Source organism: Podarcis filfolensis (assembly GCF_964270895.1).
Source record: "Podarcis filfolensis genome assembly, chromosome: 5".
Taxonomy (NCBI): Eukaryota; Metazoa; Chordata; class Lepidosauria; order Squamata; family Lacertidae; genus Podarcis; species Podarcis filfolensis.
The window spans coordinates 39,071,831-39,090,320 of NC_139608.1; the positions used below are offsets into that span (position 1 = coordinate 39,071,831).

Here is an 18,490-nt window from a genome sequence, read left to right on the forward strand (position 1 = left end):
AGGAGAAGGCCCTTGGAATAGAGCTGAAGAGAATATTTTCTTCTCCAACCCCTGATGAGGAGGGAAAACATACTATGGGAAGCAACAAGAAAGCGGCATTACAGTGAGAAACCCATGCTAATCTAGCTCCAACGGTCTACTCACTCCTACACGCCTCTACACAGAAGTAAGCCTAACTGAGTTCTATGGGGCTTACTCCCAGGTAAGCGTGTAATAGGATTGCAGCCTTAGCACTCCAAGACCCCCTGAGGAGACGCATCAGTCCGATCCTGCTGCAGGCGACCTGTTTCTTGGGCATTCCTCCCTCATCCCCGTTCGCTTGCCGAAACTCAGGCAGCGCTTCGAGTCTCCTCGATCTCTTGAACGAGCGCAGGATTTCTTTGCTGCGACGCCAAGCCGGTCGGAGGCTCCTTCTTCCTTGCAGAGATCAACCGCTCGCGACACTTACCTTTCTGCGTTTCCTTCGCAAAGTGGAGGCTGCACGAACAGGCACCAGGTTAAATAGAAGGATCGACCTTGAAATTTCGCCAGGTGGGGAAAAAAAGTGAGGGCGAGAGGGAAATGAAAGTCAAAACATTGCTTCTTCAGCACGTCGGACCTCCCACTGGGTCCATGACTGGCTGTTGGGAGACGGATTTGGGTGGAACCTCTAAATTGGCCAATTTCTGGGAAGAAAGGCAGAATCGAAAGTTTAAAAAAAACTAGGAAATCAAAACTTCCCTCTCCCTGTGAATCATGTTATAAACTGTGCATGATGTATTGCTTTTTAAAATAATTACCCTTGTCACAATCTCTTCCATTGGAGACCCCACCCTTTGTCTCACACACAGATTGTGGCTACTGCCTGAGTCCTGGTATGACCTAAGAGTTCCCCTCTAGTTCCTTTCAGTGCCTGTATAAACAGATTTTGAGATTATGTTTTTGTGGGTCTTCAATGACTGTGTGTCTGCGGTGTGAATGTAAAGGGATGGTTGCGCGGAGTCAAGGATTTGAACAGGAATGTACATGTTACTGAAAGGCCGAGGAGAGCCACTCGTGTGCCTGGTTCATTTAAATGGTTTCCTGATGCAAAATCTCTCTGCTTGGAATGTGAAAGCCACAAATCCCATCTTGCTTCAAATCCAGACACAAAGTCTCATAAATGAATGTTTATCTGCAACAAACATTGTATGCTGGAATTATTTCCCTTGTCTGAAAAAAAATGTGGCTGAGTCAGAGCTTTCCAATACAAATGTTTGCTGCTGGCAATTCAGACTGCCAGTGTGCCATCAATGGGCACAGACAGTTTTTAGCTTTTCCAAGACTTGAGGGATCTGGTGGTGTGATCAGAATGTTGGACAGCTACTGGGGTGGAGTCAGGTTGAAACCCCGACTCAGACATGAAGGCAATCTTGGGCCAGTCTCTTTTATCTTGACCTAACCTACCTCACAGGGTTGTTGTATGGATAAAATTAATGGTGGAGAGCCTGGTATGCTACCCTTTGCTCCTTGGAGGAAGGGTGCAATTGAAATGAAACGAATGAGCTTTCATTCTTTCTGAACACTGTTCACCTCCACCCCTAGTTTATTTGTGACTCTTGCTAATCTAAGTTAAACTGAAGCCATCCATGCTCCTAAATTCACATTGGAATCTCACTTTGGCCACAGCTGGGTACTCAAAGTAAAGATAGAAGGATACCCATATAAGTTAATAATAGTCACACAGAACACCTAAAGCTGAGTAGAAGTAGGAAGGGTAAGATAGCACAATTCTGCAGCCTGATCTGAGGTTTGAGATTTATCAAGCCTCAGACATGTTTTTCTTCTTCTAATGGGACCTTTCTGTCTATATGCTCTACAGTTCTTTACTTTGTGCTTGAAATACTTCTTTAAATAGCCATGTCATTTATTGCTTTCATTGACTTTTTGTGTTCTGATACTTCTTGCTTTGTTTATAGCATGTCTGCTCCAGGTACTTCAGATGAAATTTTTCGGTGGTTCAGAGGCTATAAAGTACAGATTTCTTTGACAATCAAAGATACTTTCTCTTTTCTCTATCTCCTGCGAGACAAGAAAAGAATCTCCGAAGAAGACTTTAAGCTGATTATTATAGGCATTGAATTTATTTTTTGAAAACCCCACCTGGACATGTGAAGTCCATCTAAAGTAAGAGTGTGAAATCTTTGTCCCTACAACCAGAAAGGTTTTCTGGGTTATAGGTGGAGCACAGCATGAGAGGCAGTGCAGTATGGTGAGCAGGGTGCCAGACTTGGATGCAAAGATCTGGACCCCAACTTCACTCAGTCAGGGTTGGACTAGATGATCCTCAGGTCCCTTCCAACTTTATGATTCTATGGTATCTGTAATGAAGTTCACTGGGTGAGCACAGGCCATTTGCACTCTCCCAGCCTAACCTTCCTCACAGCTTTCTGGGAGTAGCCTGCACTCATCGCTCCTGAGTTTCCTCACTGAAACAGTGTCATGGAGAGCATGCTGAGAAGCCACAGGTCACTTTTCTTCTCCATAGGAAAAAGCAGCTGGAATCAAAGAGAGGATACAACTATTAAAAAGGGTAAAAGGTTTGACCAACAAGACATGAAATAGTGGCTCCCATCTACTGAAAAAAACTATGTACCAACCACATATGTGATGAGATGCTAGCATTATTAGGCACTTTATAAACAACAAATTATGTTCCTGGAGGAACAAAGAAGAACATTATTAGTAGTTTGTCTTGTGTATCCATAAGACTTGTGAGTGCATGACTATACACAGTCCAGGGACAAGAATGTGTTGTCTTAAAAGCTTTTGTCAGTGTTGCATGTGGAGAGGTGAAGTTGACATTTGAAGACTAATAAACGCAAGCAGAATAAACAGGCTACATTGGCTCACTCTCTGGGATGTGAGAAAGGATTATGATACAATTTACGCTAAGTCAAGAATTCTGCATCACTGAAAGGTGCTTCCATTCTTCAGCTAATCTCAGTTTTGCCTGGATCTCATTCACACTTTGCCCTAAGTAGGTATTTCCCCTCAATTTAGACAATGGATGGGGAACTTGAGGCCAGGGGACTGGTTGTGGCCCTCTATGCCTTTCAGTCTGGCCCTCTGGACTTTCCCCAGCCACACCCCTTCTCCCTAGACGACACTGCCTCCACACCCTTTTAGTGTTGTACAATGGACTCTTGTGTAGGAAAAAAAACTTAAAAACATTACTGCTCTTTAGTCTTAAAACCTAAATGTTACAATGTAACAAAAAGAACTAGCAGTGGTTCAGTTCTTTAAAACATTCTCCCTCTAATCCTCATCCCAGACAGAATTTAAACATAGTTTTTATCGCTAAATTCAAAATGCACCTCTCTCCGTTCTCTGCATGCTGGCATCTCACAGCACCTGTGTCTCTCTCTGTGATGTAAGCAGCCCTATTTACATATCTACATAGGAAGGTCTCAGATTTCAGATCTCCTGTTAAATCAGGAGGCTTATAGCTCCAAATGCAGTGACCACCACACCCAGTGGAAAAACACCAGTTCTGTCCCCATACAAAAAGCAACAACCCACAACAGACTTAAACACAGCATTATATGTGCATTAAACATATAACCAGAGCTTTTTTCAGACAGAACTCACTGGAATTCTCAGGTGGGCACCATTGCCATTATAAGAGAAGAAGAAAGGCATTGGCTCCCCGTCTGTGGAGTGCTCTCCCCAGGGAAGTTCACCTGGTGCCTTCCTTACACACCTTTAGGCGTTCCTTTTTAACCAGGCCTTTGTCTGATTGACAGCCTATACTGCCAACCTAGCAGTTCAAAAGCATGCAGTGCAAGTAGATAAATAGGTACCGCTCCGGTGGGAAGGTAAATGGCGTTTCTATGTGCTGCGCTGGCTTCGCCAGAAGCGGCTTGGTCTTCTTGCCTACATGACCAGGAAAAACTGTCTGCGGAAGCGGACAAACGCCAGCTCCCTCGTCCTGTAAAGCGAGATGAACGCCACAACCCCAGTCGTTCGCGACTGGACTTAACTGTCAGGGGTCCCTTTACCTTACTCTTTCAAAATGTGGCTCTTTCTTGGAGAGTGTTATTGGGTTGTTGTTTTTATTTTGATTATAGATACTGTGGTTTTTATGTTGATCTTTTCTGTGAACTGCCCTGAGACCTCTGGAAGTAGGGTGGTATATAAATTCCATCAATCTGTCCATCCATCCATCCATCCATCCATCCATCAATCAATCAAGGTTCTGCTCAACCATCGCTTTAAGTTCACACCATAAGGATCACCCACAGTCATTCAGAGGCCCTGAAGGAACTAGTCAGAAATCCCTGGACTGGATCCCACACAAGTCCTTACCTGCAGGCTGTGGTCATGATCTGTGATGGAGGACGGGAGGGGCCTCTCAAGTCAAAGACTGACAAGAGTAATATTTCTTTTAACGTGAGAAATATCTTATGCACAGTTTTTGGCTCATGGGGCAGGGGGGGACTCATGGTTTATCATCAAGCGTTCCTCCAGTTTCGGTTTTCTTTTCTGATTTCTGTGTCCGTGATGATTTCCTTTCCATGAAACGGGCAGAGTTCCTCACTTCTCCCCAAGCGCAGCTCAGAGCAGGCAGCGCCAGCCCTCGACTGGAAGACGTTGAGTTTCCTTTCGTTTTCTCTCGCTCTTCTGGACCGGGAATTCCTCCTCCTGCTTTCTTCAGCCCCTTCCTCACAGCCCATCTCCGCTCAGTCAAAGCAGAAAGGTAAGTCAAGGGACAGGTCGGTCTCCTCCGCAAGGAAAAGGCGCTCCAGGAGAAACACGCTTCCCGTCTGCGCTAGACTCCCTCTCGCAAAAGAGCGACAGACTCCGGAGGGACCCCCCTTCTGCCACAGCTGGGGACTCAGATTAAATGCAGAAGAAGACCAGGATAAATTAACCGGGCTGGTGTTATTCGCAAAGAACACCTAAACCTGCGTCGAAATGGAAAGAGGAAATCGCAACACAATTCCACAGCCTGATCTACACCTAAGGATTCCCTGATAGGGTTTCTCATTTTTGGAAACGGAATCATTCTAGATAAACGCTAGATAATGCTTAATTTTGCTTGATTAAAAACCACATGATTTCCAAGGTCTTTAAAACATAGTTTTGTGTTGTTTGTAGTATGTCTGCTCCAGGTACTTCAGCTGAAATTTTGGAGTGGTTCAGAGCCCATAAAATGGAGATTTCTCTTGCAATTAGAGACCCGTTTCCTTTTCTCTGTGGCCTACGAAACAAGAATATAATCTCTGAAGAAGATTTTCAGGTGACTATTGTATCTAACTGAGGCAATTATTTTCTGCTTAAATTCCTACTTTGTTGCTCAATTCAATTTTTTAACATAATTTTTAATGCATTGTAAATTTGCTGTTTTTAATTGATTATAATTTAGTAATGATTTATTGCTATTGTTGAGAGTGAATTTCTGTTTAATTATTATTTGTTGATACTTTGGGAGTTTCGTGCTTTATTCTAACGGATTATCACATATTCCTTTATTTGATATAAGATATTTATTTTAAGTCACATTTTATTATGACTTCTTTGTTTTGCACTGGATTGTTATGTTATGTGTTTGCACTGGATTGTATATTTTGTTGTTTCTTCATATTGTAAACTGTCTTGTGTATAGCAATATAGAAAGATGGTATACAAATTAAAAGTGAAATGAAATGAAATAGCAGCAGCCTGGATAGCTAAATTGGTTAGAACATGGTGCTGATAACACCAAGACTGCAGGTTTGATCCCCGCACAGGAGAGCTGCATATTCATCCATTGCAGAGGGTTGGACTCAATCATTCTCAGGGTCCTTTCCAATTGTGCAATTCTACGATAATAATAATAATTTATTATTTATACTCCACCCATCTAGCTAGGTTTCTCCAGCCACTCCCAAAAACACAATACAGCACAATACAGAAAAACTTCCCTAAACAGGGCTGCCTTCAGATGTCTTCTAAGAGTTGGATAGTTGTTTATTTCCTTGACATCTGATGGGAGAGCGTTCCACAGGGTGGGCACCGCTATTGAAAAGGCCCTCTGCCTGGTTCCCTATAAACTCACTTCTTGCAGTGAGGGAACTGCCAGAAGGCCCTTGGTGCTGGTTCTACAATTCCATCCAGGTTGTGGCTTGTTTCTGAAAAAGTGGCCTTGAGTCTTTCTCTGCCATTGGTAAAAGGCATAGGATAGGATGTTAGTGTTCAGAGACATGTAAGCTGCGCAACGTATTTGAACTTGGAAAAGGAGAAGAAAATTACATTGACAATTTCTGCTTCCTTTGATCGTACTGAGATGATTATCCAAATAATCTGCTGTTAGATCTGGTGGGAAATGGGAAAGTTACTCTGTATTTTCAGTCTAAAAGATATTTTGAAGACAGAGATTTTAAAACCCTGTAATGTTTCTTTCTAGAATTTGCAAGATTGGGTAACTGCAAATCCAAATGATATTCAACGAGTGGTGTACATGGTCCTTGAGAGGATTCAGAGCGATCTGTCAGCAATAGAGGAAATCTTCTGCAGCAGTAACCTGGCAGCATATCAAGACTTACGGCCACTATATGAAAGCCTAGGAAATGGTAAATCATCTTGTATTGGGGACTAAACCTACCAGTTGAGCCTTAAAGATATATAGCTAAAAAGAAACAAATTCATTTGGATTTGAGGAATGGTATAGTCAGTGTTTGAGCCACAAAGCCTTGTTCATGTCTTTTCCCAGCCATGCATTCACTGTTTCAGTCCTCTGCCTGCCACCACAAATGACATAAAAAGGTAAAGGGACCCCTGACCATTAGGTCCAGTCATGACCGACTCTGGGGTTGCGGCGCTCATCTCGCTTTATTGGCCGAGGGAGCCGGCGTACAGCGTCCGGGTCATGTGGCCAGCATGACTAAGTCGCTTCTGGCGAACCAGAGCAGCACACAAAAACACCGTTTACCTTCCTGCCGGAGCGGTACCTATTTATCTACTTGCACTTTGACGTTGTTTCGAACTGCTAGGTTGGCCGGAGCAGGGACCGAGCAACGGGAGCTCACCCCGTCTTGGGGATTCGAACCGCCGACCTTCTAATCGGCAAGTCCTAGGCTCTGTGGTTTAACCCACAGCGCCACCCGCATCCCAACAAATGACATACTTGTGCATTAATTTATGTATTGAAAATTATTGATAGACTGATGTTTATTGTGAAATATAACAATGCGGTTTACAAAATAAAACCAGTTTGCTAAAATAACAATAAAACATAAACCAGAATATTCAAAGTTCAGTAAAGCCCCCATAAGATGCACATTTTCTGGATGCGGCATGACTAGTAGGTCCTCTTTTGAGTTGTCGTAAGACACATAATGATTAGAAAGCTTCCAGAGATGACAGTGAGCAGGTTGCCTTAGGACTGCTGTCATTTGTTGCCAGCCCAAAATATGGGAATTGTAACCTTTGACATCCGTTTCTTCATTTCATCTTGGAAAAGGGACACAAGAGCAAAATCTGGATTTCCAGGGCACGACACTGCCCGTAACCTGTGGAACAGCACAAGGCATTTTACATACGGATATATTTGCAACAGGTAATCATTTGGAAGAGTAAATGTATAATTACATCTGTTTAAGGAATGTGATACCAACAGCAAATTTAAAAAATGGTGTTTGCATAAATGTGTGGTGTTGGGAGGAGGAGGCATCAGTGTGGGTGATCTGTGAGTATCTTTTATTTTCTGGGAATACTTCGAATACTAATATCCTATAAAGCTCTTTAATTATATTCCACTGTATCCTGTGGACCTGGGCAAGCCTAAAATAATTCCATCGGTACCAGAATGGTGCAATCAGTGCTTTTGAAATCTTTCCCTATTTATTAATGCATGATTAAATGATTTTATTTAGCTTTAAATGTTTTGTTTTTGTAACATGTTGATTCTCTTTATCATTAATGCATTAATCTACATTTATACATGGCAGTTATCACAACCCATAAATCTGAATGAAAAGTAATTTGCGATTGCTCCCATTTTTTTCAAAAAATATAGAAACAATTTATTGTGACCATGTACAAGAGGGACAGGGCGGAAAGCAGGTGTCAGGGAGTCTAGCTGTGGTGATGGGCTGGTTCATTCTGAGGGGCCCTGAAGTTTGGCATTAGCCGTCATAAGCCTGAAGTTTCTTTCCGACTTCCACACCACCAACTTGGCTTCTTTCTCTCTTCAGTGAAGTCTGCTGAATGGGATAGGTCAGGCATAGGCAACCTCGGTGCGCCAGATGTTTTTGGGACTACATTTCCCATCATCCCTGACCACTAGTCCTGTTCACTAGGGATCATGGGAGTTGTAGTCCTAAAATATCTGGCAGGCTGAGGTTGCCTATGCCTGATATAGGTGCATAACATTAATGAGACTGTTCTGTTTGTCAAAGGAGTTTCAAGAAAAAGTATTGAGGGTCCCAATGGAAAGTGGCTCACACCATCACAATTTGAGAGTGAAGGAGGACGTAAACACTGGAAATGGTGGAGAAGAAGTATTCAGTGTGGGACAACTTCATTAGACACATTAATAAAGGTATGCAGTTCACTTGTAACGGCCGTAATTTTAATGCCTCATTTCTTACTTGGAACTCTAAAGGAATTTCAGATGATACCATTAAGGTTTTACAGATAATTATCCACACATTTTGTTCTCAATATGAGCATGTTATTTTTAAGCTGACTTGAGTCCCCTAGGGGGGAAAGTGGTGTGTGTGTGTGTGTGTGTAATGACGAAAACAACAACAATGGTGATGATATTCACAATGAATTCTACACTATATAACTATATAACTGGAGTTACCTTCATAACATCCTCATTCAATAAAGAGGGAGAAGAAAAAAGAGTGAGCAAGAGGAACAGACGGAGCTTGGGTGTTTCGTCAGAAACCACAAAGTGTACTTTCCCAGACTATCTGTTATCCCAATCCCACCCTTGTTGACAGGAGGCATGCAAGGTTGCTTCCTTGTACCCAACAGTGAGGTCAGAGGAAAATGAAATGTAAAACCTACAGACTGATGATTTAATTAGAGCTGGGATTTTTATTTATTTCACTATTCATAGGCTACCTTCCATTGTGAATACCAACATATTAAAACATAAAACACTCCAAATATAAAATCATAATACAAGACAACAAGTGTGCAAAATAAGCACTGTGATGCTTTTCAACAGCCGTGCCCATTGAGAAACCACAGACAGTAACAATTCATTCCCTGCAGAATACATTGTTGTGGGTATTTAAAAGAAGAGCACATGCTTAGAAAGCACGGGGCCAGGAGGTTTTGCCTTTGCCCCACTGCTTTCCCCAGAGAAACCCACTCTTTACCTTTAGCAAACAGCAATCCTCAGGAATCCCAATTGCCATTTGTTCCAATTCAACCCCAAGCAGCAGGTTTTCCCTGGGGAAAGCGGTGGGACAAATAAGTGTGGATGAGCCCTGAGTCAATTAACATCTGCAGTGGGGTAAGAAACCACTGTCTCTCTTCAGGCTCAAATGAATGTAATTCAGAAGTTTCACATGGGAACCAACTTTTACATATCATTGTTCATGCATGGCAACTTTAAGGTTAGCAGCAGAATGTCCCAGCGGAATGAAATATTCTCCTACTAGATTATAAACATATATCCGTAGTAAGGTGTCTAATTTCTTATGAGTTCATTTCCTAAATTCAGGTGATGTTTTGGGATTCTGATTATGCCTCAGAGTAAACCTAATAAATGTGATGTTTATTTCAGAGGGGACTGCTACCTGAGCCACCACAAAATTCCAGCAGGACGACGATGGTAAACATTTCCTTAACAATTTTACAAGATTTAAACTGGCATGTACACAGTTTATTTATTCACTCGTGTATTTAGATATTTCCTAACTTGCCCTCACCAAAAATGGTTATACCACAGTTTACACCTAAATAAGGCAATACAAAACATAATATATAAGAGAGAGAGAGAGGAAGCTTCAAGTGTGAGTGAGATTTGCATTTCAATAGGCATTGTGGTGGGAGGCAATTTGCCCAGCTTGCTTGCCCAACAAAATGATGGTGGCACATATGAAGGACAAAATCTAGCGCCAATGATGACAACAATGGCTCAATCCCTTATCCAATGATTTTTTTTTTTTTTTTACAAAACTCTTACTGTATTGAAACAAGACACGAGGGTGCAATCTTAGTCAAAGGCAGGGATCCTGCTCACAGTTTCTTTGAAATTTCCACTACAACTGCTCACACTGACAAAGAAGTAAGCTCTGCTTTAAGTACTGTCGTACCCTTGGTTCTCAAATGGAATCTGTTCCGGAAGTCCGTTTGACTTCCAAAAACATTTGACAACCAAGGCGCAGCTTCCGATTGGCTGCAGGAGCTTCCTGCACTCAATCGGAAGCCATGTCAACCATGTCGGACGTTCGGCTTCCAAAAAATGTTCGCAAACCTGAACACTCACTTCCGGGTTTGCAGCATTCAGGATCCAAAACGTTCGAGTCACAAGGCGTTCGAGAAGCAAGGTACGACTGTAATGGGGTACATTTCTGGCCATTTTTATCTGGCCTCTTCATGCGGGCCAACTTTGGCAGGCAGATGGGACAATCCATATAATGTCATTATGTCAAAACATTATTGGCAGGTGGGTTGTCTCATCCCACTGCCAAAATCCCTTGATCCTCCACTCGCGGCTGCGGTAGCGGCGGGGTGATCCTTCGCACACAGCTGCGGTGGTGTGATCCTCCGCATGGTGGCGGCTCAGAGCAGCGTGCCCAGGAGTGGTGGGGCGGGCCCCCCGTGGTGTGCCTTTTTGTCACTCCCCTCAGAGATGGCCCCCAAGGCAGCATCCCCCCTCCCCCATGCTATGCCCCAATGTAGCTAGCCAGGGGCATAGGGGGCGGTCCGTACCAGGCAGCGGGGGTGTGGGTGGGTGGGTGTAGGGTGGTACGGTGTGTGCTGCATTAGGGGGTTGAGATTCTGTGTGGCAGGGGAGCCTGTGGGTGGCGAGGCTATTCCTGGGCATTTTGGGCAGAGCCACTTCGCTTCCCTGAAATTGGCAGCTGCTGAACAACTTTGGTCTGCCCCAGGCCCTGGTGGGGGTTGCTACATTGCTGAGTACGTCTAGTGATGGAGAGCAGAGAAAGAAACCTATGTTTTGCAGACATTGGAAGCAAATGGGGCTGTCCCACCTATATGGTATAAGGGGCTCAGACAGGGCTTCTCACCACCTCCACAAATGTTGGGGGGAGGTTGGATCGAGTAAATGAAGCATGTCCTGATAAAATAAGCTATGCTTCACATATGCAACTTATAAAAGGAATAAAAAATATATAAAACAGGGGCAGAACCTGAAAAGTCAGTCATGGCCATTTATTAGTGTTACCAGTGGTAGTCTAATCAATAGTGAGTCATTTTACAAGGGAACCTTATCTAAACTCTCTCTGCTTATTTTAGGGTCCAATAAATGTTACTTGTGTTAGCTTCCTGCTCTTCAGGTTGTCACATATGTACTAAGCTGAGAAAATAGGAAGATGCTGAGTATATATCATATAATAAACTGAATATATTTAAAGAATACTACCAGAGGATATTTGTTGCATTAAAATCTGTTTTCAAAAAAATATTCTTTTCCACACCATTGTTTATTTGGATAATGATGATATGTCTGCCAGCTGAATATCCTTTTAAACCACATTTCAGGGCATTTGCCCTCAGCAAGGTGGGGTACAAGAAAGACCACATATTAAAACTCACCCCCCCCATGCATTTTGATAAATTTATTTTTTACAGTGACTGTTTTTTCCTCTTCAGTCTGAACATGATGATGTATGTATTGTAAGTAAGAAAGAAGATTCACGGATATGCTGCAGTTCATTTCCCAGATGCTTTCATGAAGATTGCCATATTCCGAAAATATCTGCTGAGAAAAGGTAGTTTTTCCACCTCAGTTTCTGTATGAAGGTGATCTATGAAATATGCTATACAGTTTCTTTCTGTTTATATGCTATACAGTTCTTTGTGCTTGAAATACTTCTTTAAATAGCCATGTCATTTATTGCTTTCATTGACTTTTTTGTGTTGTGATACTTCTTGCTTTGTTTATAGCATGTCTGCTCCAGGTACTTCAGATGAAATTTTTTGGTGGTTCAGATCCCATAAAATACAGATTTCTTTGGCAATCAAAGATACTTTTCCTTTTCTCTATCTCTTGCGAGACAAGAAAAGAATCTCCGAAGAAGATTTTAAGGTGATTATTATAGGCATTGAATTTATTTTTTTAAAATCCTTCCTGGACATGTGAAGTCCATCTAAACTAAGAGTGTGAAATCTTTGTCCCTACAACCAGAAAGGTAATAGCATGAGAGGCAGTGCGGTATGATGAACAGGGAGTCAGACTTGGATGCAAAGATCTGGATTCCAACTTCACTCAGTCAGGGTTGGACTAGATGATCCTCAGGTCCCTTCCAACTTTATGATTCTATGATGAAGTTCACTGGGTGAACATAGGCCATTTGCACTCTCCCAGCCTAACCTTCCCCACAGGATTCTGAGTAGCCTCCACTCATCACTCCTGAGTTTCTTTAGGAGCAGTTGGTATAAAAATATTCTAGTAACAACAAAAAACATTGCACGGAAGGAGAAACCTTACAAGTTAGTTACAGGTAGGTAGCCGTGTTGGTCTGCCATAGTCGAAACAAAATAATTCCCCCCCCCTTCCAGTAGCACCTTAGAGACCAACTAAGTTTGTTATTGGTATGAGCTTTCGTGTGCATGCACACTTCTTCAGATACACTGAAACAGAAGTCACCTTATATATAGTGAGAGGGTGGGGAGGGGTATTACTCAGAAGGGTGGTGGGAATGGGTGATTGGCTGATAGGTGTGGTAAACCTGTTGACGACTGTTAACGACTGCAATTGGTCTTACAGGAAAAAGCAAGCCGTGCGATGGCTGAAAATAGCTTTATCATGTATATAAGATAAGAATCCAATGTCTCTATTCAGACCAGATCTCTCCATGGTTTTAAGTTTGGTAATAAGTTGTAATTCTTTCCAGTCTATTTCTGAAATTGTTTTGTAATAAGACAGCTACTTCCTTACTAGTGAGTGGGGGATGTGAGCCACAGGAAAAAACAAAGAAGACAAACCCCATAACAGCAGCCAATTGTGGCTTGTTTCTGAAGAACAAGTGGCCAAATGCCTTGAGGCTTTCTCTGGCATTGATAAAAAGCATAGGAAAGGACATTAGCTGGTCTGAGGGATGCTAATTCTGCAGGGTATTTGAATCTGGGAAAGGAAGTTAAAACTGCCTTGACAATTTTTGCTTCCTTTGATTGTGCTGGGATAACCACCCAAGTAATCTGCTGTTAGATCTGGTGGGAAATAGGAAAGCTACTTTGCATTTTCTCTCTAAAAATGTTTTAAAAGCCTGTATTGTTTCTTTCTAGAAATGGTGTGATAAGATAATTGCAGAACCAAATGATATTTCTAAAGTGGTATACGATGTCCTTGAGAGCATTCAGACCAATGTGTTAGCAATAAAGGAGATCTTCTGCAAGGAGAACCTGGAAGCATATCAAAATTTACAGCCATTATACGAAAGCCTAGAAAATGGTAAGTTATCTTGTTGGCTGTGCTAAACCAATCAAATAAGCCTTAAAGATAGAAAAGTCATCAGCATTTACTGAGAAACGGTAGTCAGTCAGTCTTTGGGCCACAAAATCCTGTAGAAGCCATGCATTCACTTTGCCTCAGCCCTCTGCCTGTCTCCTGGGATATAATAATAATAATAATAATAATAATAATAATAATAATAATGTATTTTGTTTATTTTTTCCAATAGATTGCCTTTTATTGTGAAAAATATCAAGGTGGTTTGCAAAGTAAAATGAGTACCCTTAAATAATTAAACATGAACCAGAATATTCAAAACTCAGTAAAGCCAATACTAAGAATTAGTGTCTAGGAATGTCTGTAGTTTTTACCAACAGGTGGTATGTCTGCAAGGGGAGATAATTCCATAATGTGGAGGCCATAGTGGAGAGGGTCTTTCCAGCCACCATAAGGTGTATGCTTGCAGTACATATAATGATTAGAAAAGGCCTTCAGCGATGACAGGGAATGGGCAGGCCCATATTAAAGGCGACACACTTTCAGGTCACCTATGTCAACAATAAAACCTCAATTCAGTAGCAAAAAGGCAACCAATATATGTATATTTTTATGAGCTGAATACAGTGAAAGATTAAAAGCCATGGGGATGTGGAGAGTGTGTGCATGAACTTAACAGTTCAAAGCTGGTGATGCCACCTTAGAAGAACCAAGCACACTGTTAAGATTGTGCCAACCTTACACCTGAACTTTACTTGAGGCTCTCAGCTCTTTTATAAGCTTCAAATAATTTACACTTCATTTAACATTAAGGTGGCAATGCCCTTGTTTTCCTAACACGTGTCCTCTTCAGTTCTCCAGCATGCTCAGAATAGTCCTGCCGCAGTACCTGGGAGCAGCAAAGTACTCCAGGGAGAAATGAAGAAACCTGCGTCCCCTGGGGAGCAACAGAGTGAGTAAACAAAAGTCCGTAAATGAGGGACAGAGCATCCTGTTTCACTACTGCATTCTTGATTATTTGTGCTAATAAAGCTATCAGGACAGTCACATGTAATCTTGCTTTCAGTGAGTTTGTGCCTGCAAAGGTTTGGGGCAGTCACAGTGTTTTGTTTTCACTCTGACATGAATGCACACTTCGTACCTCATCCTCTTAGCAGGATCATTAATCTGGTAAGACCACTGTCATTCTCTGGAAGGCCAAAATATGGGTATTGTAACAGCTGACATACATTTCTTGATTTCATCTAGGAAAAGGCATGCAGAATAATGAAATACAAGATTTGAGTGTTGAGGTCCGAACACTGAAAGTACGCTGTGGAAGAAGTAAAGGTGTTTTCTATAAGAAAAGATTCATAGCAGGTAACCATTGTGTTGGAATAATATAATTATACATGGGATTGCATCTGCTAAAGGAATGTGATACCAAGAGCAGATGAAAATATTTTGGTTGTGCAATAGCACAAGGCCTGGCCATGTTCTCTAGAATGCCTGGCTTTGAGAAGAAGGAGCCTCTTGGCCTTTTCTCCGTGTCCAAGTGCAAAGGAGATGTTGGAGAAGCCCTGCTTAAGCCCTATGCTGAAATTCCTTTCCAGCATTCATTCTAGGGCTGTGCCCCTCTGATCTGCCCCATAGCTCTGCTTTGGGAGGAGGGTGTCAGGTTGACCCACCTTGGATCAACATTGGAACCACCACCCCACCTAGCATTTAAGCTGGACTCCAATCCTGCCTGGTCTATGCTATTGCTTTGCAAGCAGTTTCTCTGCCGGGAAGCCTCTAGCAAAAGAGTGCCCTGCAGCACACAGGATAGGTGCTTCCACTGAATAACTGCTCAACAGAGGTGCTAATCCTGCTCCTTTGCAAGTGGCTTCTCCCAGGAAGCAGGCTCAGGTAGCAGGCTCCTTCCTAATCCCAGAAGTCAGGGTAAGTCAGGGTCTTTTATTGTGATTTTCCTGCATGATGTCCTCCTCTCCTTTCTGCCTAATGCCCCACCCCTTGACAACCACTGATTGCTCTGGGCCATCCAACCTGACCTCTAGTGATCTGTGTTTGTTGGTATCTGATTTGTCTGATGCCAGAGTCCCTCCTAATATGCCAACTTTGGCCCGTGACTTGGTCAACTCTGGTGCACAGCCCTAGTTCATGACACAATCTTTGTTCATATCTTTTTTCCTAAGTAGATATTAGAAAAGAATCTCCTGTTGGCAGGACTTCTTTCTCTCTTCAGTGAAATTTGCCAGGTGGGATAAGTGTGTTACATTGATGTGACTTATCTGTTTGTCATAGGAGTTTCAAGGAAATGTATCAAGGGTTCCGATGGAAGATGGTTCACACCATTAGAATTTAAGGCTAAAGGAGGATATAAAAGTTCAAAAGGCTGGAGAAGATGTATCCGCTATGGCGGGATTTCCTTAGAAGCATTAATCAAGGTATGCAGTTCACGTATAAAAATCTGTTAAAAAATCAGTTTTTACTTGTAATGCCAAAGAATTTCAGGTGATAACATCAAGGCTTTCCAGTTATCCACACATTGTATTCTTATGACTGGTATAATATCCTGCATCACGTGTGAATAATTTTCATGCACCGTTGTTGCATGAAAAAAACATTATTCAAGTATGGCCACCTTAAGATCAGTAGCAAAGTGTCCTGGCAGAATGACATGTCCTCCTACTGACTTTTAAACAATGATTTATAGTAAGGTGCTACTTATGGATCTAATTTATTTTGAGTTCATTTTGAGTGCCTCAGAGTAAACCCAATACATGTGATTGTTTCAGTGGGGAGAAATACTGAAGCCACAACCGGAATCCTCAAGAATGCAGAAGGTAAATAATTACTAAACATTCTTACCAGATGGTTGTGTTTTCCACATATATGGCACACACATGCACACACATTATTCCTTAAGATATTTCTGTGCCTCCCTGTTGCACAACAGTGGGTTAGGCGGTCAGGTTTGCCACCCAAGGCAAATGGCTTGACCTGACCTCATGGATGGGCTTCACACATACAACATATGAGGGGAGGAAATCCAAAACAGGCAACAGAGAGATCCTCTTTACTCAGAAGCTGAAATGCCAACCATGGCCATTACTAGTGCTGCCAATGGCGGTCTATCAGTGGTGAGAGCATTTACAAGGGGACACTTAATTACACACCCTCACCTTAGGGCCCAAGAAACGTTGCATGCATTAGCTTCCTGCACCTCTCGTTTCCACAAAAAAAATTGAACTGAGAAAAGAGAAAAGATCACCTTTAAAGGAAACTACTAGAGGTTATCAGTTGAAGCAAAAATAAAAAAGTCTGTTTCAAATTATTTTTTCTTCCTCACACCTTTACATGTTTTGATGATGTTGATATACCTGCCAACTGAATATTCTATATTAAAGTATTTTTAAACCTCCTTTCGGGGAATATTGACAAGAAATACCACATATTACAACCTCTGTCTCTCTCTTAAGCTTTCAATAATTTTATTTTTCACAGTGACAGGTGTTGTATTTTTTTCTTCTCCATTTCAGCCAGATGACCTGTGTGCTGTGTGCTGTGAGGAGAGAGGTCACTGATACACTGCAATTCATGTCCCAGACCTTTTCAGGAAGATTGTTGAGAAAAAGTAGTTCACTTCATGTCACATTAGCAGACATCTTTATAATGCAAAGTTGGTTGTTGACAGGCGATGGTAAAATAGAACTAAATCAAGCAATGATCTCCATTTTTTCAAAGTGAATGTTCTAATATCTTCTCCCTTTAGGGTTTGGAAATTTCAGTAGATGGAAAAGTAGTGGAAGATAAATTTGTTAAGAAATTTTGGGAAGTGTTTTCTATTCTGTAAGCAATTTCTTACGTTCCGTCTTCAGACTTGTGAGCCATCCATCCCAAAAGGTGCTAACGTCTTTGCTGTTTTTAAAACTTCTTAACTTTAGCCTATGCTTTCATTTTAAATTTAAGTGCTTATGACCCAGATAGACTGAAAACTTAGCAGTAACCTTGATACCAAGCCAAAATGCCCTTAGCAACTGTTTGGTGACAGCATAATAGAAAGGATGTGTATATGTGTATGCATTTGGAGGGGTTTTTTGTTTGTTTCCACGGGCTAAGAACAAAGAACTAACGAAAAATTGAGCTTGGGGCTGGTAAATGAGAGGTGTGAAGAATCAAGCTGGAACTCTGAGGCAAGCAAATCTGGACTTTGCTGCTTGCACTGGTCTCATGAAACGAGGAGAGGACAACATTAGGACAACCCTGGATTTGGCCAATGGATTTTGCTGCTTTTGCAACATTATGGCATTCTGGATCCTTTTCGAGAGGATTTTGCTTCCCATCTTTGTCTATGTAAAACTTCTGTCTCAGTGCCATTTGGGAGAAGGCTACCCAGCAAACCTCTATAGACAGGACCAGGGCTAGACACCTGAGGCAAACCACCAAATGGTACCCCCCACCCCCCGGCCAGGGAAGAAGGGGTGAGTGAAGATGTACACCAAGAACAAGTGGGGAATAAATATTGACATTGGGATCTGCTACGCCTGTGGATCCTGCCGCCTGAGGCACCTGACCTCGTGGATGGGCTGGCCTTGTCCATAGCGGCAAATGTGTCTGCAACACCTTCTTATGCCTCAGTCTTTTTCTATTTTTGCTTGTTGCAAGGATCACTGGCCGGGATTCTTTGTATGTATAAGTATCACGCCATCCTTGGTATGTGTATGGATTAGGGTTAGTCTGCTTAGATAGGATGAGTCCTTCATTCAAATTTTTATTTACCGTTTTCCAGGGTAAATCTCCACAACAGAAAGGATGCCCAGTCCGTAAATGTTTGATCAGGAAATAAAGCTTTTCAACTTTAGTCTGGCTTTTTGTCTATATACTTCCTTGCAAAGAGAGATCCTGGATTGT

General features: G+C 42.1%; 2 protein-coding genes across 4 annotated transcripts in view; one reads left to right on the forward strand and one right to left on the reverse strand.

Moving 5' to 3' along the window:
- The window catches only part of LOC310763727 (nuclear body protein SP140-like protein), a 116,934-nt gene that overhangs the window by 19,848 nt on the left and 78,596 nt on the right, over positions 1–18,490 (reverse strand). Inside the window, exons 1-2 of one of the 3 annotated variants that reach the window (XM_083616341.1) lie at positions 2,122–2,155; positions 449–665 (exon numbers count right to left, since the gene is read on the reverse strand). The exons of 1 other annotated variant lie outside the window; for it this stretch is intronic. In XM_083616341.1, the coding sequence (XP_083472467.1) occupies positions 449–665; positions 2,122–2,140 (236 nt within the window). In that variant the 5' untranslated portion in view covers positions 2,141–2,155. Of the gene's footprint in view, positions 1–448; positions 666–779; positions 813–2,121; positions 2,156–18,490 lie in introns of those variants that run through there. One more of the 3 variants, XM_083616342.1, reaches the window with a different exon arrangement.
- On the forward strand, positions 4,428–18,440 carry LOC310763726 (uncharacterized protein). Its single transcript, XM_083616340.1, has 14 exons — positions 4,428–4,717; positions 5,119–5,260; positions 6,407–6,572; positions 7,463–7,558; positions 8,400–8,542; positions 9,746–9,793; positions 11,800–11,918; positions 12,094–12,235; positions 13,435–13,600; positions 14,451–14,549; positions 14,846–14,956; positions 15,881–16,023; positions 16,375–16,422; positions 17,119–18,440. The coding sequence occupies exons 1-14, from the start codon at positions 4,443–4,445 to the stop codon at positions 17,161–17,163; spliced, it is 1,743 nt and encodes a 580-aa protein (XP_083472466.1). The 5' UTR covers positions 4,428–4,442; the 3' UTR covers positions 17,164–18,440.